The 20,658-nt window shown below is 43.8% G+C and overlaps 1 protein-coding gene across 1 annotated transcript; it reads left to right on the forward strand.

Annotated features, from left to right (window-relative positions):
• The first annotated feature begins 3,054 nt into the window (after positions 1-3,054).
• LOC122046708 (probable LRR receptor-like serine/threonine-protein kinase At4g37250) lies at positions 3,055-5,972 on the forward strand. Its single transcript, XM_042607527.1, has 2 exons — positions 3,055-5,087; positions 5,167-5,972. Exons 1-2 carry the CDS (start codon positions 3,242-3,244, stop codon positions 5,865-5,867), a joined length of 2,547 nt encoding a protein of 848 aa, XP_042463461.1. The 5' UTR covers positions 3,055-3,241; the 3' UTR covers positions 5,868-5,972.
• Positions 5,973-20,658: the final 14,686 nt, after the last annotated feature.

Genomic DNA, 20,658 nt, shown 5'->3' on the forward strand with positions numbered 1-20,658 from the left:
ATCTAGCCCGACAACTCACATGTAGAAGGATAAGACATTTGTTTATCCTTGATCCCAGGTTATACACATAAGTTTATTAACTTTATTACATTTAATCATTTCTATCTCGATTAACTTTAGTAATTGTGGTCAAATTGGATATTAATCGTATTATATTTTTCCACACAAGAGCAAATGACAAATATAATGACTTAGGTATCTTAGCCACTAGCAGAGGAGGGAGTCACAACCTTTATCTACCCAGCGCTAAATAAAATATATTATGATGTTGTTAGTGGAAGGACAAAAAACTCCATCCTTTATGGTCTTGACTCTCAGGTCAAAGTTGCATTTGATTGTTTGAGGACTCCTACGGGTTGTGTAGTTCCTCTTCTTCTACTGAAGTGCAGTCTTTAAGACAAGAAAATCAAGAAGTGTACATTCAAATGACCTCAACGGATCAGAGGATGTTCCATATAGATCAGTGGATGACCGTTGAGGAGTAGAGGGTCACTGATGACCAAAGGAGAGCTACTATGATCGGAGGAGAGTTGAGGAGGATCAGAGGAGGGCACAATAGGACGCGAATCAAGAAGCTCTCTTGGCCTATATGTGAGCAGTTATGGCTAATTTCACCCCGACACAATATGATTTTGAGTGACAAGAGATTTAAGACATATCAAATTGTGTTGATTAGCTTTTTTTTTTAGATTTGTTCAACTACAACTTAGTTTTTTATTTATCATACATAAATCATGCAAAATATATTTATTCTATTTTGATATCCTAATATGCTCATTTCTAAATATTATATTACTATATGTTTCAGGAGTCCCTATTAATATATTGACTATCATCATCATCTGCTCATTTCTATTTAGGTATCTTTTTATTACAGGTAAAATTGGTTATACATATATGCAAAAAAAATTTAATTATACATCAATCTGATCATAATTTATCTTATCATGGTATCTATTTAGATATCTAATTACGTAAATTTGGATTTAGATATGGATATTTGGATAGTTTAGTTTGTTTTTATTATTGTGTTTGTAATTTGGTTAGAAAATTGTGTTTTTTTATATGATTGTGTTTATTTCTATTCTGGATATTTATATACTTTTCATTAGTTTATTTCCATAATTTAGTATATTTGTTTATTTGTATGGATGTTAGTTTATTTTTTTTTGTTGGTATGTATGAATTGTTAGTATGTATGAAATGTAATTGTATATATGGATTGTGAAATATGATGTTTGTATGTATGGATAGTATTAAATGTCATCGTTAGTGATGATTTTCTATAGATATGAAAATTGTAAACAGAATAGATTCTGAATATAAATTGTTCCTTGTTATTTTTTTATTACTGATGGAATACTGATAGAGTTGGTATTCAGTTGGTATATATTAATATGGTTTACCGACGGAAACATTGTTCTGTTAGAAAAATATCAATATTTTTTCTTCGATGGAAATAGTGTTTCTGTTTGTTTATGTGACATGGACAGAAACAACATTTTTGCTAGTATTCACTAAAGATTTTCTGACAGAAATTATGTTTCCGTTGGTAAGTCCTTTTGGTAATTGCCAACGGAAACCCTGTTTATGCCATGAAAAAAATTACTACACGATAGGATATAAATTACGTCGATAAAACTGTTTCTAGTGAATAACTATCCGACAAATGATTTATCATCGTAGTTCCGTCACTAAATGAATACACTGACAGAATTTTCCGTGGATAATCACGATTTCTTTTTTAGTGTTCACTCTTGTAATATATGTGATTCGCACAACAGCCTGCAAATCCCGCATGATAGTTCATGTGGAGATTCGTTCCAACTGGTTATACAAGGTCCTACAATAATAAGTGAGTATAATTTTCTTCTCTCACGTAAAGGATACTCTTCTTCTTCCATGAACTATTTTCACTTTCTCTTACACACCACAAACTTGATATCTCACTCAGTGCTGACTTGACCGTCAGAAGGGCTGCGGTGGCAACGCCAGCCCCTAACTGATGTGTTTTGACCCATAAGGTACCAGAGAGGAGTCTCACCCTCAGCTCCTAGAGGAAAAAACAAACAGAGAGAAGGATCTCGAGCAGGTGAAAGACTCCATCGCATATGAACATCTAAGAGATGTGAAGGGAAGAAGAAATGATAGGGGAAGTGTACAAACTCTGCATTGACTTAAGTAGGTTCTCTACAAGTCTTCCAAGTCAATCCCTCCTCTTCAATGATCCAAAGTTCTTTTATTCTTCTTATTTTTTTCGTTTGATGCTTTGGAAATTAAAATGGAGCAGCAGCTGGTTCAACTAATAATAATCCATTTTCAACGACCTCGTGGCAATACTTATTCCAATTGAATGGCACAAGCTAGTCACAGTCGTCAGAGCTGAAGGGAGTGAAGAGGTGAGGAAGAAGAGAGGAGAAGAAAATACCATTTATCCCTTCGTGTCCACCTAGGTTTGGATTGACAATGCAATACATGAAGCTCCTACGATAGTTTTACCTAGCTTCTTTTATAGTATTGCAACGATCGCCTACTCACATTAATGACCCTTCCTGTAATGATTAGCGCTACTGATTAGTTCGGATCCTCTGTCTTCATTTCTCTCTGTCTCCGTGTTCCATTGTCGATCGGACCGATCAGATTAAATCTTAAGGTATCATGATGTCTTTAAAATATGTACAGTATCCTCATGATGTGCAAAGAATCCTTGAGATTTAATCTGATTTATCTAATCGACAATAAGACACAGGGATAAAAAAAAAATGATGACAGAAGATCTGAACTAACTACTGATGGCCTTTGTTAGTGTAGTTTTGATTTTCTAATTTACTCTATCGTGGAAGCTGTCAGGATAATAAATTTCACGGTAGAGTTCTTCAGAACCTAGCTGGGCCGGGTCCGACTCTAGTGCCCTAATTTTTTGAAATTTTCACCGTCTTAATTGTAAATCATTCCGCATAAATCAAAACAGGAAAGAAGACAGTACTTTCAACGTACTAAAAGTAGCCAGACTTTTGACTTTTCTCCTTTCCAGTCTGTTGATACTTTGATCATCATCATCTTGATCATTCCCCTCTCTCTCTCTGCGATTGCTCGATCACTTGCCACTGACTTTTCATGTTTAATATTGTTCAGAGTTCAGATTCTTTTTTTTTTTTTCTTTTCTTCTCTCAGCTCCAGTGACGATCCATCTCGGTCCACATGAGAGTGGCGTTCGCTGTGGGTGGCTTTTCTCCCTTCGATGATTGTTCTTCTTTCTTTAATTTTGTGCTCCTTTTCGTTTGTTGAACAACTCCCTCATCAGCGATCGGAAGGAAGGCGGCAGGTAGCTCCAACGCCACCATCGCCTTCCTCTTTTTCTTCCTCCCTCGGGGAGAATGATCTGTTCCAGGGCGCCGGCATGAGCTCCCAAAGCAGGATTTTGGCTCTGTTCTTGTCTTCTCTCCTCCTGTTCTTGGATCTGCCGGCGGCGGCTCTCGACCAGGATGGAGTGCTTCTGTTGCACTTCAAGTACTCCGTCGTCGCCGACCCCCTCGGCGCACTCGGCGGCTGGAACTACGACGACGCCACGCCCTGCGCGTGGAATGGCGTCGTGTGCATGGGCTTCCCGGACGCGAACGCGTCGAGGGTTATCGGGCTGGTGCTCCCCAATTCGAAGCTCGCCGGCGGCGTGCCGTGGGAGCTCGGGCTCATCGGGCGCCTGCGCCATCTAGAGCTGTCTGGGAATGCTCTGAATGGGACTCTTCCGGCGTCCTTCTTCAACTCGTCTGAGTTGCGCGTGCTGTCGTTGGCTGATAACGAGATCTCCGGCGACATCCCCGAGATCCCTGATGGCTGCTTGAACGAGCTGCAAGTGCTTAATCTTTCCGACAACGCGCTGGTAGGCAAGGTGCCGGGTGGTCTCGCCCTGCTCCCCAATCTCACCACCATCGCTGTCGCGAATAATTACCTCTCCGGCGAGCTCCCCGCGGGCGGGTTCGGCGATCGGGTCGAGTACGTTGACCTAAGCGCCAACTTGATTAACGGCTCTTTGCCGCCGGACTTAGGAGGGCCAAGCCTCCGGTACCTGAACTTGTCGCGGAACCAGATCTCCGGTGCTATCCCGCCGCAGCTGGCATCGGGAATTCCGGCTAACTCCACCGTGGACTTCGCGTTCAATAATCTCACCGGAGAGATCCCACAGGCCGGAGCCTTGGCCGCGCAGGGGCCTGAGGAGTTCGTCGGGAATTCCGAACTCTGCGGGAAGCCGCTGGAGAACCTCTGCACGATTCCCTCCACCCTCTCCGGCCCGCCGAATTCGACGACGGGAAATCCACCGGACTCTCCTCCAGCCTTCGCGGCGATGCCGAGAAACGCAGCGGATGGTGCGCCTACCACCGGCAGCGGGCAAGGGAAGCTTCGGCCAGCGGTAATTATCGCGATCTCCGTCGGAGATGTGGCTGGAATTGGGTTTCTCGGCGCCGTGTTTTATTATTTTTATCTAATAAAGAAGAAGAACAGAGAACAGCACCATCAACATCAGCAACAGGCGAAAGGAGTGGTGACTTTTGGCATGAACAAGCAACAACCTCGGCCATCGTCGTCGGAATCGAGAGGATTTAGCTGTATCTTCTGCTGTTCGAGGAGAAATCGCCTCGACGACGAAGAAGAAGACAGCGAAGATGAATCGACGTCCTCTGATCCAGAAGCAGGGGAAGAGACAAGAAACAGAGCAGAGGAAGGCGGCAGCGGCGGCGGCGGAAGAACGCCACAGCAACCAGATGCGACTCTCATCCCCGTCGACGGAGAGACTGAGCTCGAGATGGAGACTCTTCTCAAAGCCTCGGCCTACATACTCGGCGCCTCGGGGTCGAGCATCGTTTACAAGGCGGTGCTGGCCGACGGCACCGCCCTGGCCGTCCGACGAATCGGCGAGAGCAGCACCATCGACAAGCTCAAGGACTTCGAAGCACAGGTTCGCAGCGTCGCTAAGTTCCGGCACCCCAACCTGCTCCGCCTCCGGGGATTCTACTGGAGCGCCGACGAGAAACTCCTCATCCACGACTACGCTCCCAACGGCAGCTTAGCCAACATCTCATTCGCCAGCAGTAAGCTTCATATCGCACTCTTCTTTCACAGTAGCAAACTCGATTCGTCAGTTTGACGATGCTCGCCGGTTGTTCTCAGAGAAGCAGAGCTCGTCGCCGTTCCACCTGAGCTGGGAATCGCGCCTCCGGATCGCGTGGGGCCTGGCGCGAGGACTCGCCTACCTCCACGAGAAGAAAAGCGTGCACGGCAACGTGAAGCCGAGCAACATCCTCTTGGACGCGGACATGGAGCCCAAGATCGCCGACTTCGGCCTCGACCGCCTCCTCTCCGGTGACGTCTGCGTCGGCGGGGGCGGTTACCGACTAGGCACGTCGGCCCGGCTCTTCGGCAGCAAGAGATCGTTGCATTCGCAGGCAAGCTTGCCGGAGCTGTCGCCGCCGGTTTCCGGAGCAAGCCCACTCGGATCCTCCGTCGCCTCGTCGGAGGCCCTGTACCAGGCCCCGGAATTCCTAAAGAGCCTGAAGCCGAGCACGAAGTCGGACGTGTACTCGTTCGGGATGGTGCTGCTGGAGATGCTGGCTGGGAGGGTGGTGTCGGAGATCGAAGTGGGGGAGTGGAACGCCGGCGGGCTGGTGGCTGAGGAAAGGCACAGGGTGGTGAGGATGGCGGACCCGGCGATGCGCGGGGAGGTGGAGGGGAAGGAGGAAGCGCTGATGAGCTGCTTCAGGCTGGGGTTCGCTTGCTGCGCGGCGGCCCCGCAGAGGAGGCCGGCGATGAAGGAGGTAGTTCAGGCGCTGGAGAAACTTCCGCCGCCGTCGTCTTCTCCTCCGTTCGCTTAATTCAACTGAATCCAATACTGATTTGTTGGAAAATGATGATACTTTTCAATTTGAAAAGTAAAAAAAATGATAAAAATTTTTATTTACTTTTCCTTTTCTTTGGTTTCGTGTGATCTCGTGCAGATGATGCAATGGTGGAAATAGAAACGGATGATTTTCCTCAATTTAGTTAGATTTTCAGTTAGATTTCCTTCGATCTATACACTATTTTCTTTTCTAGAACTTCAAGATATCACATCGAAGGCATTAGATTTTGAGTTAGATTTACTTCAATTTATACACTACCTTCTTTTCTATATATTTTTTTAATCCACCTTTTAAATTGATTAATTCTATAGATAAAATTTTATGATGGATCTTGTGGAAAATTTCTATCAATCATCATCGAGATAAATCTAAAAAAACACATATGAGTCCACTCTAGATGAACAATTCAATATTACAAGTCATTCAAACATCACACTCATATGATACTTACCAGAAATTCAAATCCTACCTGAGAGATAATTAGGGAGAAAGAAAATCCTTACAGTATAGTATACTTACTATACTTTATTAATCCTGTTTGGATACTGAGTTAGATGAATCATCGGATCAGGTGGATAGAATATTGATCGAATCGTGATGTTCCGGAGGGGGATGTGCTGAGATGACTTCTTTGTTGACAAAGTTGTCAGAAATCCTCTGGTCAATGCTACCTGCAGCCAGCGATCGAATTGCCCCGATCTCTAGTACTCCAAGGCTCGAGGCAGATCCAACGAATATATAGGTAACAGACTAATATGTATAATAATGAAATGCGCCTAGAACATGAATATAGAACGTACCATGGCCCAGGGGGGGAGCCCTCAGATGGAACGTTGCTCGAGTAGTCGTGACCTGGAAGAGCAGATGACTCCGAGTCGGATGAAGAGTTGGATCTGACGAAGCGGAGCCGAACGTGGCACGGAGCCGGAAGTGGCGGCACAAAATCGGATGCGACCTCGGACGTAAGTCGGGCTATGACATCGGCACGTAGGCCGGGTTATGACATCGACACGTAGGTTGGGATAAAATATCGGCACGCAGGTCAAGATAAAAAATCAGCACGCATACAGGGATACAATGGCGGAACGAAGGTCAGAACATGATATCGGCACGTAGGCCGAGCTATGACGCACAACCCAGAATCTAATACACAGGTCGGATGACACAAAGATCGGAACATAGCAAAGATAGAGCACAATCAAATCAGAGCCCACTGGCAGTGAGGGCTTGGAGGCACAATAAGCCTCGAAGGCACACAGCATGGCGAACGACCTGGAGGTGGCCTGCGATGAGGCGGCAAGAGAGGCGAGACTGTGGCGTCTTGGAGGAGATCGCCAATAGGCGGTGTGGACGATGGAAAAGAGGGAGATGGAGGCAGCGCTTGGCTGCCGACGACCCGGAAGGTGGTGGCCGTTGGAAGCGGCTACAGGCGCTGTTGTACTACAGGAGAGGGAGACGACAGGCGTGGCACCGGCCTGACCCTCAGTAGGGACTACGAGGTGGCTCGCGGAAGCAGCCGGTGGAGGTCAGCTAAGTGGAGGAGATGATGGAGATGGTGGTGTTGGCTCTAGTGAGGATGTGCGAGGAAGGAGGAGATGAGGAAGAGGAGGGAGGCTGGCGTGCAAGAGGGAATATGTCAGGGGAGACGACGATGGCTTGGATTTGCTGTGTGGTCGGCAACGAAGAAGGTGTAAAGCCGTCTTCCTGCTCAGGTGAGCAATAACTAGGGTGGAAGAAGTGTCCCTCTACTGTAATGGTGTCGAAGAGGAGAAGAAGAGGGGCCGACAACATGCATAACTTGTGGCGACGGCGTATGAGAGGCGACTCAGCGACGTGAGGAAGAAGAGAGAGGAAGGGGATATCTACCGGAGCTAGTTTCGTCGGATTTATGTGGCCTCCAACAAAAGAACCTTGTAGAGGAGAGAGGCGTGTGTCGCTATGGCGGCGAGCGAGAGAAATGGCGCCGATGACAAAGGAGAAAGGGGGAGGGAAATTTGTCGTGCCCGCATGAGGCCTCATGCGTGAGAGCAAGGAGCTGCCGGCATCGAACGTCGGAGGCAGCGAAGGAGGTGTCCTATGTGTGGCCCTCCTGGTGGCGGCGACGGCGAAGCAGGAAACTCACTAAGAAGGAAAATGCCCTCCCCCTCATTTTTACATGAACAGTGCCCTAAAAGGGGCTGTAGTCAAATGATCAAAATGCCCTCCTTCTCCCCCCTAATTCCTCCTCTACCCTTGAGCAATATTCATATCACAAGCCTCTCATTCAAGTCTAGTCGAAGGAGGCGCAAGTCCGACTGACTAGACCCAATCAAATGAAAAACGAAATTCATCCTGAATGCAGAGTTCGATCGATGGGCTTGTTGTATAATATCAAACAAATAGCGACGAATGACAAGCACCTGGTGTAACGCCCGCCCTCCCACTGCTTAAGGAGGGACGGGGTTACTTACTTACTTACATATGTGCATACATATAAAATCATGGCAGCGGAAGCAGTTATTTAATTTTTTTTATTTTTTTAAATCTACACTAATCATTATGCTTATCATACTGAACATGTAGACTTACTAGTATTCATGCATACAACTTAATTAATACCAACTACTTGAAGCATGTTTCATGTTATCATAAGTGTACTAGCATGAAACATAAAGAACATAAGTGCATAATTATCCATACTAGTTAAAGTACTATCAAAACATAAAGATAACACATGGTTCATAAGCAACTTAGAACTTAAAAACATATAGCAGTTTTCTTCCACCGTGCCACTGCCACACACACACTTGCCCTTCCTGCTATTCCTCTTAGTTTAGCCATTCCTTTCCTTTTTCTGCAGTACAAGGAAACATAAAACTATAAGTCCATAGGCTTAGTAAGTCTCTTTCCTACTCACAAAAATCATGATTCATGCATGAGCATAAAGTGATAACATGTTCATTTGGTAAATCATAACATAACATGTGAGAGCATAACATAAAGTCATATCATATCATGTGAGAGCATAAACATAAAGTCATATCATATCATGTGAGAGCATAAACATAAAGTAGTAACATGATCATCTAAACATCATGGACATATTTCAAGAGTATCTTTAAGAAGCATAAAGAAAACATATAACATGAACTTGTAAATGCAAGATGATCTTTTGAAAACATGTATCATGAAATGAGTATACGCAAGATGTCCTTTTGAAAACATATATCATATACATACTTAAACATAATCTCAACATGAGGGTCCGGCTTTGTACCACATACATACATGAATGCGCGCATCCTAAATAGATCCAAGGTAGGTAATCTTGAACCTACTAGGAACTAGGTCCGTTTCATAAACCATCGACCTAGGGGCAACTTAGGAGTCCATCCCTTTTACTAGGCCCGTTTCATAGACCATCGACCTAGAGGCGCTTGTGGAGCCCACCCTTGGTACAAGTCATACAAAGTAAAATAGCATTTCATATCATGTCATATCATAACATATCATGTTATTGTCATTTCATAACATTTCATATTTTTATCTTATCATGAAGAGTGCTCTTGATCCCAACTTAAGGGAAACATCTCTTAGGTTTTTCATCTTACGTAAGCCCTGCATAAACAGAGCATGATGGCACCAAGTGCACATAACATATAGCATATCATAAAAACATAACATGATAACATGAAGTGCAAATTATATAGCATCTCATAAAAACATAACATGATAACATGAAGTGCACATATCAATTTACATGGTGACATAAAAATTTATCTCATATCATAAGAGTCAACATCATACATGCTTAAGGTTTTTGAAACTTCCTTCAAGCCTTAAATCATGCTTGGCCGAAACATATAAACATACATCATAGATTTTCAAACAACATGGATACATGAAATCAACTACCTAAGTCTTCATAATCATTAATCATAGCATGTAAGACCTTAGGAACCCTAGGTAGCTTCTTAACCTCATTCTTCTTATCTAGGCCGAAACATGAAGGCATGTTTTAAATTTTCCTTTAATCAATTTAAAACATGAAACTTTTGCAACTTACATAGCATAACAAGTGAGTCCTTTGGTAACCATAAGTGAGGTTCTAACTCTAATATTCAACCTTGGCCGAAACCTCAAGGTGGTGTTTCTAGGTTTTTCATGCAACATAAGCCATGGAAATTTAACCTAACATTGCATAGGAAATCATACATCATGAGGAACCATAAAACAAGCATGGTTAGATTTCAAAACCTTGCCCTAAACCTTGTGTTCATCCTTGGCCGAAACCTAAGGTAAGACTCTAGGTTTTGTTTATACATCATATAGCATGAAAACTTAACTAACCACATGTAATAGATCATGTATCATGAAGGAGCATAAACAAGCATGTTTAGATTTCAACACTTTGATCTATACCTTATGTTTCATCTTGGCCTAAACCTAAAGTAAAGTTCTAGGTTTTATTTATACAACATGTAGCATGAAAACTTAACTAACAACATGTAATAAATCATGTATCATGAAGGAGCATAAACAAGCATGTTTAGGTTTCAACACTTTGATCTAAACCTCATGTTCCCTCTTGGCCGAAACCTAAAGTGAGGTTCTAGGTTTTATTTGTACAACATGTAGCATGAAATCTTAACTAACAACATGTAATAAATCATGTATCATGAAAGAGCATAAACAAGCATGTTTAGGTTTCAACACTTTGATCTAAACCTCATGTTCCATCTTGGCCGAAACCTAAGGTGAGGTTCTAGGTTTTATTTGTACAACATGTAGCATGAAATCTTAACTAACAACATGTAATAAATCATGTATCATGAAGAAGCATAAACAAGTATGTTTAGGTTTCAACACTTTGATCTAAACCTCATGTTCCCTCTTGGCCAAAACCTAAAGTGAGGTTCTAGGTTTTATTTGTACAACATGTAGCATGAAATCTTAACTAACAACATGTAATAAATCATGTATCATGAAGGAGCATAAACAAGCATGTTTAGGTTTAAATACTTTGATCTAAACCTCATGTTCCATCTTGGCCGAAACCTAAAGTGAGGTTCTAGGTTTTATTTGTACAACATGTAGCATGAAATCTTAACTAACAACATGTAATAAATCATGTATCATGAAGGAGCGTAAACAAGCATGTTTAGGTTTCAACACTTTTATCTAAACCTCATGTTCCCTCTTGGCCGAAACCTAAAGTAAAGTTCTAGGTTTTATTTATACAACATGTAACATGAATTGTAAACTTGACAACCCTAAGTGACCACAACTCCTCATCTTGGCCGAAACTTGCAAGGAAAATTCCTAAGTCTTTTTTTTTTAACAACCTTTAAACATAAAGCGTACGAAAACTATTGTACTGTAGGTGAGGGGATACTTACATCTCTTGCTTAATCCTCTAAGAGAAGTACCCTTGGTTGTGAAGCTTTTCCTAGAGAGAAAACCTTCTTGCTTGGTTTGGCAATGGTGAGGAAGATGAAGCTTAGTTTCAGTGAAGAGGAGGAGGGAGGAGGAAGAGAAGAAAAATGAAAATTTCTCTTTCTTTTCTCCTTTTATTCCAAATGAAAGGAAGAAGGAAAAATGAATTTTTCCTTCCCTTTCTTTTACTCATCCTAAATGAAGGGAGGAAGTAAAACTCTCTTTTCATTGTAAGAAGAGGAAAGAAACTTGGACATCTCCTCTTTAGTGAAGAGAGCCTTCACTTTCCTTATCTTTAACCATAATTTCCCTCTTTTCATATTAGCACGCCCCTGCTGGGGCTACTGGTTATAACATGGAACCATTTACTAAGAGGTCCAAGGTTCAATCCTTGGTCATGCCTCTTTTTTTTTTTTTTGTTCTTTTTATTTTAAAGAAGAATCCATATGAAACCTATTTAATCATGCATAATTTCATGTAAAATTTCTAGGGATCCTATGGGTGTTACACCTGGCAGAGTGACGAGTGAGATGTGAACGATGAGTGCCGGGCAGAGCGACCAAAGAAGGTGGGAGCGATGAATGAGGTGAATGTCGACCAGGTCATAGGGAGAATGTCGAGCGAGTCAAAAGACGACGAGCAAAGGGTTCCGAGGGCACGACCGAAAAAATACTGACCGAACGATAGTAAATCACAACCGGGAAAAATACAGACCGAGCGACAGTAAATCACGACAGGATAATCGAATAATGTCGACCTGACAATCAGAAAATGCTGACCTGGCAATCGAAAAATGCTAAGCGAGTTGAATGACGATGGGCGAGCAGTATCAAACGCACGACCAAGAAAATGTCAACTGAGCGACAGTAAATCGCGACCGAGAAAAATGTCGACCAAGCGATGGAAAATCGCGATCGAAAAATTGAATAATGCCGACCTGGCAATCGAAAAATGCTGACCTGACAATCGAAAAATACTGAGCGGGTCGAAAGATGATGGGCGAGCGGTATCAAATGCGCGACCGAGAAAATGTCAATCGAGCGACAGTAAATCACGACTAGACAATCGAATAATGTCGACCTGGTAATCGAAAAATCTTGGCCGGGTAATCGAGAGAATGATGGTCGTACAAAGCCGTGAGCGCGACCGAGAAAAATACCGACCGAACGACAATATATTGCGATCAAGCAATAGAGAGGATGATGGACCAGTAGAGCGAGCAGCGCGACCGAGAAAATGTCGACCGAGCAACAACAACACACGACCCGACAACAGTGATACGCGAAACGCGAATGGTGAGTGCCGGGCAAAGCGCCGGTCGAAGCAAGTGTGATGAGTGTCGAGCAAAGTGGCATGTAAGGCGAGAGCAGTAAGAGCTAGGCAGAGCGGTGAGTAAGGCGAGAGCAGTGAGAGCTAGGCAGAGCAGCGAGTAAGGCGAGAGTAGTGAGAGCCGGGCAGAGCGGCGAGTAAGGTGAGAGCAGTAAGTGCTAGGCAGAGCAGCGAGTGAGGCGAGAGCAGTGAGAACCGAGCAGAGCGTCGAGTAAGGCGAGTGCCGACCAAGCAACAACGATGAACAAAACGCGAATAGTCAGTGTGGGGCAGAGCAGCGAGTGAGCGGTGAGTGTCGACCAAGCAACAACGATGAGAGAAACGCGAATGGTGAGTGTCGGGCAGAGCGGCGAGTGAAGCGAGCCCCTGACTAGGGAGTAAACTCGACCAGTTAGTAGTTGCCCTCGAGAGCCCGACCGAGAGGTCGTTGGTCGTGAGAGCAAACTCACTTATAACTCGCGCTAGGGCGAGAGTTTGGAGGCGTGAGAACATGCTCACTTATAACTTACACTGGGCGAGAGTTTAGAGGTGTGAGAGCATGCTCACTTATAACTTGCACTAGGGCGAGCGTCTGAGACCTGACCGGGAGGTCGTTGGTCACGAGAGCATACTCGCTTATAACTCGCGTTGGGACAAGAGTCTGGAGGTGTGAGAGCATGCTCACTTATAACTCACACTAGGGCGAGATTTTGGAGGCGTGAGAGCATGCTCACTTATAACTCGCATTGGGGCGAGAGTCTAGGGTCCGACCGGGAGGTCGTTGATCACAAGAGCATGCTCGCTTATAACTCGCGCTGGCTCGAGAGTCTGGATGCGTGAGAGTATGTTCACTTATAACTCGCACTGGGGCAAGAGTCTCGAGCCCGACCGGGAGGTCGTTGGTCGTGAGAGCATGCTCACTTATAACTCGTGCTGGGGCGAGATTCTGGAGGCGTGAGAGTGTGCTCACTTATAACTCGCGCTGGGACGAGAGTCTGGAGTCCGACCGGGAGGTCGTTCGCGATACTCCGGTCCGAGACTAGTGGCAATATTCTGGTTCGAGACCAGTGACGATACTCTGGTCTGAAACCAGTGGTGATACTCCAGTCCAAGACTGGTGGCTATATTCTGGTCCGAGACCAGTGACGATACTCCGGTCCGAGATCGGTGGTGATACTCCCTTATATTGCTATGGCTTCACTCCCTTTGATGGTCAAGGCTCAGATTATTCTCTCCCTGACTTCGCGGACATTTGAGAGTCAAGGGATCAACACTATTTCTCTCCCCGACTTCACGAGCATTTAGGAGTCAAGGGATCAGGTCAGATCCTCAGGCGGTCGATACCACTTCATTATTAGGTATGATAAAGGCTTTACTCCCTCATATTGCTATAGGCTTCGCTTCTATGGACTTTAGGGCTTAACCTCCCCCGTTCGAGGTCAAGCGGTCTTCACTGGTCTCGGACCAACCTATCGGATCCCTTATCTCCCCCGTTCGGGGTTGAGTGGTCTTCAACGGTCTCGGACTAGCTTATCAAATCTCTTATCTCCCCTGTTCGGGGTTGAGCTATTACCACCTGTCTCGGACCAGAGTATCGCCACTGGTCTCGGACCAGAGTATCACCACTGGTCTCGGACTAGAGTATCACCACCAGTCTTGGATCGGAGTATCGCCACTAGTCTCGGACCTGAGTATCGCCACTGGTCTCGGACCAGAGTATCTCCACCGGTCTCGGGCTGGAATATCACCACTGGTCTCGGACCAGAATATCGCCACCGATCTCGGACCGGAGTATCACCACCGGTCTTGGACCGGAGTATTGCCACTAGTCTCGGACTAGAATATCACCACCGGTCTCGGATCAGAGTATCGCCACTGGTCTCAGACCAGAGTATTGCCACTGGTCTCAGACCATAGTATCGTCATCGGTCTCGGACCGGAGTATCGCCAACGACCTCTCGGTCTGGCTCCATACTCTCGCCCTAGCGCGAGTTATAAGTGAGCACACTCTCACGCCTCCAGACTCTCGCCCCAGCGCGAGTTATAAGCGAGTATACTCTCGCGACCAACGACCTCCCGGTCGAGCTCCAGACTCTTGCCCCTGTGCGAGTTATAAGTGAGCATGCTCTCACGCCTCCAAACTCTTGCCCCTGTGCGAGTTATAAGTGAGCATGCTCTCACGCCTCCAGACTCTTGCCCCTATGCGAGTTATAAGTGAGCATGCTCTCACGCTTCCAGACTCTCGCCCCAGTGTGAGTTATAAGTGAGCATGCTCTCATGACTAACAGCCTCCCGGTCAGGCTCTCACGCTCAACTACTTGTCGGTTGGGTTAATCCCTAGTCAGGGGCTCGCCTCACTCGCCGCTCTGCCCGGCACTCACCATACTAGCCTCACTCGTCGCTTTACCCGACACTCATCACATTCGCTCCACTCAACGCTCTGCCCGACACTTATCATTCGCGACTCACTTGCCGCTCTACCCGACACTCACCATTCGTGTGTCAATCACTGCTATGCCCGACACTTACCGCTCTTGCCTCACTTGCCTCTTGCCCTTCGTCTTTCCACTTGCTCGACATTATTTTTTGCTGCTTGGTCGGTACCGGTTTTATATCTTGCTTAGCACTCGCATAATGGCCTGATCGCGATTTACTGATGCTCGGTCGGTATTTTTCTCGATTGCGCTCACGGCTCTGCTCGTCCATCATTCTCTATTGCTCGATCGCGATTTACTGTCACTTGGTCAGCATCTTCTCGATCGTGCGCTCGACATCCCTTGCTCGTCGTCTTTCCACCACCTCGGCATTCTCCATATTGCCTGGTTGGCATTGTTCGATTATCCGGTCACGATTTATTGTCGCTTGGTTAGCATTTTCTCGGTTGCACGCTCAACATCGCTTGCTCATCGTCTTTCCACCACCTCGACATTCTCCCTATTGCCCGGTCGGCATTTTTTTGATCACCCGGTCGTGGTTTATTGTCACTCGGTCGCGCGCTCGATACCTCTCATCCAGCATCTCTCTACCCGATCGGTGTTCTCCCTATTGCCTGGTCGGCATTGTTCAGTTGTCTGGTCACGATTTATTGTCACTCGATTGACATCCGCTCGGTTACTCGCTCGTATCGCTCAGCCACCCGCTCAACATTCTCACAATCACCTGGTTTGCATTTTCTTAGCCGCCTGCTCAGTCCCGTCCGACCTTCTTCTCGGTATCACTCGGTCTTTTTCATCATTCGATCGATCACCCCTTAAGCATTTGCTCGGTTCCCTGCTCGATTTTCAATTCCCAGCACAGCTTGGCATCTCGCTTGCCACTCGGTCGGCAATCGTTTGACTTATCGCTCGCTTGGTATTTTCTTTTGTCGCTTGGTTTGCACTAGTTTTTCTCGTCGCTCTGCCAAACACTCGCCAACATGGTACGACAAGCCCAACGATCTGATTCTGCAGTCAGTAGCGATTCCACCTTATGCGAGGCTTGGTCTAGTCAGTCAGACTTGCGACTCCTTCGACTAGACTTGAGGGGGAGGCTTGTGATATGCGTAGGGTTTAAGGGCAGAGAAGGAATAAGGAAGTGGAGGAGGGGCTTCTGGGCATTTCACTATTAGGGCATTAAGGGGAGGAGCCATGCACGGGGGAAAAAAAGGGGGGCTTTTCTTCGTGTTCACGCCGCTGCCACAGTGAAGGGGAGACCACCTCCATCGACACTGTCTCCCTCGTCGCCGGCGAGCCACCACCCTTCTCTTCTACTCTCCCACTCCTACGGGCAACAGGCACTTCTGGTCACCATCTCCTCTCCTCCTTCGACACCGACGTCGCCTTCCCTTCTCCCTCTTCATGCCATCACCGTCGCGACTGTCGCTTTCTCCCCCGTCGCCGAGCGACACTGCCGCCTCTTCACGCCCTGGCCACCGCACAGACTCACGCGAGGGCGCAGCTGCCGACGCCGCTAAGGTCACCATAGCCGTCGCTCTGCTGCCCTCCTCGCTGACGCCTCCTTCTCCCCTCTCAGCCCCCAACGCCGGAGTCGTCGCCTCCTTTCTTCTCCACAACGACACTATCGGAGAGCATCGTTGTCGCCCCAGGAGGCCTTTGACATCACTTGTAGCAGCCTTTGCCTGAGCCTGCCAGCATGCCGACATCCCATTGCCCTCCTCTTTCTCTCTTTCAGTTGTCGTCGTAGCTGTTGGAGCCGCTGACAGCACTACAGTCCATCGCCACAACCGCTTTTTCCCCTTTTTCGCATGCTTCCCCCCATTCTTTCTTAGTCACCGCCACCCTTGTCGTCGGTTAGGCGTGCCATTGACCATCCCTTCTTTTTCCAGTGTCATCACCCACTCCACAGCCCACGCCAAGTAATTCTTAGTCATCGGCACCGCTGCCGGCACCTCATATCTGTCGGTTCGCTTCTCCGGCGCTCGATCCGTAGTGTCGTATGCCTCCGATGTCGATCGGGCCCTCGGGCCCCCGTTGTTATTTTGTTCTGACCAGACTTGTGTGATGTTTTTATGTTCCGGCCTTTGTGCCGCCATTGTATCCCGGCCTATGTGCCGATCGTATATCCCAGCCTATGTGCCGATCTCATATCCCGGCCTGTGTGCCGATCTCATATCCCGGCTTGTGTGCCAATATTATCTCTCAGCCTACATGCCAATATTATCTCGCGACCTGCAGCTCATCGTCCAGCAACGTGCCGCGTCCTGCTCTGCTTCGTCAGATCCAACCCTTCATCCGACTCAGAGTCATCTATTCTTTCTTCCGGGCCACGACAACTCAAGCAGCGTCCCATTCGAGTACGCCCCCTGGGCCAGGGTACATTCTCTGTACTCACTTTGCATTCATTTCATTATTATGCATCTTAATCTGTTACTTACATATTCGTTGGATTTGTCTCGAGTCTCGGGGTACCAGAGACAGGGCAACCCGGTCGCTGGCTGCATGTAGCGTTGACCAGAGGACTTCTGACGACTTGGTCAATATAGAAGTCACCTCAGCACACCCCCATCCGGGATATCGGGACTTCGTCAACATTCCATCTACCTCACCCGGCGGTCCCTCTGATTCAGATTTCGGACAAGATCACTTGTAATAAAGACGATTACACTCATCTTAAACGTCTCGACCGTTAAATTGACACGAGAGTGGGAGGAATTTTTTTCCCCCGAGGATATGCATCCATTGGTAATTAATCTCTTATCCTATTATAGTAAATTTATCATTCTCTAATTAACTGGACATTTCATGGGGGCATACCTTGAACACTTAAGATATCACATTGAAAGTATTGGATGATCACAAATTTATCATCCTCTAATTAACTGGACATTTCATGGGGGCATACCTTGAACACTTAAGATATCACATTGAAAGTATTGGATGGTGTGATCAGGAGCTACCACCATGAGATTTGTGATCAAATCTCGACTAATAATTAGGTGCTACGCTCTCCATATATTACTCAACTACTAATAGTTATCCGTGATTTATTTTTTTCGTATTGATATGAGAATAGACTGACTGAGGCACTGGTGAGCTAATTGTCTTTTACCACTTGATTAAAAAATTATAGAATATACTTTTTAAAAATATATATACTAAAAAACTGTCTTATATTTTTAATTCAGAGTAATTTTGATAAGTTTTTTTTTTCCAAATATGAAGCAACTTTCACTAGGAATTTTTATTAATAAATCTATATTATAACAATTTTGATAAAAAAAAATACTCTTACTTTATCAATTTTAATTAAAATATTTTATTAATTTAATGGATTTTAATTAAAATTAAGTAATTTTATTAATGTTAAAATAATTTTAATTAAATTACTTAATATTTTTAAGTATGTTGGAATAGTTTTTAAACTCTTTTAATATATATATATATATTTTAAACATAGAATGTTCTTTTTAATAATAACGAAAATAAAAATATGAAGATTTATAATGAAATATTAAATTGTAAAATAAAAAGCTATTTTAAAATATTTAAAATTGTAATGAATTATCAAATAATGTCTGATATTACCGAGAGGTAGATCCTTAGTCCGTAAATTACGAATCAGAGATGATCTATTACATAAGGATCCTTAATTTGGACGGATCAGACTATATTTTTTTCGCCTTTCTCTCTTAGTCTCGAGAAGCACGCGCATCGGGAGAGATGCCCGCGTTTCCCACTTCCGTCTCGCGTCTCCTCGATCCTGAGCGCCGGAAATTCGTGCGAGCCGCCGCGAGCTCCCCTTCGTCCGATGCAGATTCCGAGAAGGCAAACCTCGCGCAGGTCCGCCGTTGCGTCCTTTTCTGCTAATTTGTAATCACATCTTATTTATCAATTCAGGTGGAGATTTTGAATGCATACTAAAATGCCAACAACCAGATCTGTGTTCTTATTATTAAGCTTGTCTCCATGAAAAATAAAACGACGGACATAGACTTGCATTTGTTTTTTATTCACCGATGATAAACATATAATAGAATTTGCCGAGGTGTGACAATCGGATACTAGAGGAGGTGAATTTTATGCATCCATGAAGAAGAAACTAGTAGTTGCGAACTTTAGGTCGCAAAAATAAAGTTCACTGGATACGATCTTCTCTTTTTAACTTATAGATTGTAAGTTTTAACCTATCAGACAGGTTTCCTGTTTATGGCATTGTTTTGTTTAGTTAGTAATATATAGCGATAAACTACCAACCACAAGATCTATGTATTCCATTTATCGGGCTTATCACCTTGGAAAAAAAGGAGAGAGACAAAAACTAGAGAGAAAATCAGAGTTGAGTGTTTAGACGATTAATAAATGTTTTAGTTACGGGATGTGAAATTATGACAAACATACTTATCAAACGAGGAAGATAAAAAAAAACTTAATTAACAATAATAAAATAAAATAAAATTTATTTAAGTTTAGACGATAATATAATAGGAAATAGATTTCCTTCGAGCTATACACTACTTTCTTTTCTAGAACTTCAAAATATCACATCGAAGGCATTAGATTTTGAGTTAGATTTACATCAATCTATGCACAATCTTTTTTTCTATATATTTTTTAATCCACCTTTTAAATTGATTAATTCTATAGATAAAATGTTTCATCGATACATGGATCTTGTGGAAATTTTCTATCATAAATCTAAAAAGCACATATGAGTCTAGATGAACAATTCAATATTACAAGTCATTCAATCATCATTATATGATACTTACAAGAAATTCGAACCTTATCTCAGAGATAATTAGGGAGAAAGAAAATCCTTACAGTAGAGTTTGCTTTACTTGCAATAAAGATGATTATATTCATCTTAAACGTTTCGATTGCTAAATTATCTTAAATGTTTCGATTGTTAAATTGACTAAAGAGTGAGAGGAATTTTTTTCCGTAGATATACATTCGTCGGTAATTAATCTCTTATTTCATTATAATAAATTTGTCATCCTCTAATTAATTGGGCATTCCATGAGGACATACCCTAAACACTTAAGATATCACATTGAAAACATTAGATGGTGTGATCAGGAGTTGTCATCATGAGGTCTATGGTTAAATCCCGACTGATAATCGGGTGTTACACTCCCTATGTATTATTCAACTATTAATAGTTATCCGTAATTTATCTTTTACGTATTAACTGAGACACTGATGACGAATTGTCTTTTACCACCGAAGTTTAAAAAAATATAGAATATCTTTTTAAAAATATATATACACTAAAAAACTGTCTTATATTTTAAAAATATTTTTAATTCAGAGTAATTTTGATAAGTTTTTTTTTTAAAAAAAATGAAGCAACTTTCACTAGCAATTTTTATTAACAAATTTATATTATAACAATTTTGATAAAAGAAATAATCTTACTTTATCAATTTTAATTAAAACATTTTATTAATTTAATCGATTTTAATTAAAATTGAGTAATTTTATTAATGTTAAAATAATTTTGATAATATTAAAATAATTTTAATTAAATGACTTAATATTTTTAAGTATGTTGGAATAGTTTTTAAACTCTTTTAATATATTTTTTTAAAACATAGAATGCT

The sequence above is a fragment of the Zingiber officinale genome, chromosome 2B, assembly GCF_018446385.1.
Source record: "Zingiber officinale cultivar Zhangliang chromosome 2B, Zo_v1.1, whole genome shotgun sequence".
NCBI classification, from domain to species: domain Eukaryota; kingdom Viridiplantae; phylum Streptophyta; class Magnoliopsida; order Zingiberales; family Zingiberaceae; genus Zingiber; species Zingiber officinale.

What these genes read in the sequence shown, in the direction of transcription:
- LOC122046708 (XM_042607527.1), top strand. Translation starts at nt 3,242, where the DNA reads ATGATTGTTCTTCTTTCTTTAATTTTGTGCTCCTTTTCGTTTGTTGAA. An exon ending in CAACATCTCATTCGCCAGCA is followed by an intron (nt 5,088 to 5,166) that starts GTAAGCTTCATA and finishes GGTTGTTCTCAG; the next exon opens with AGAAGCAGAGCTCGTCGCCG.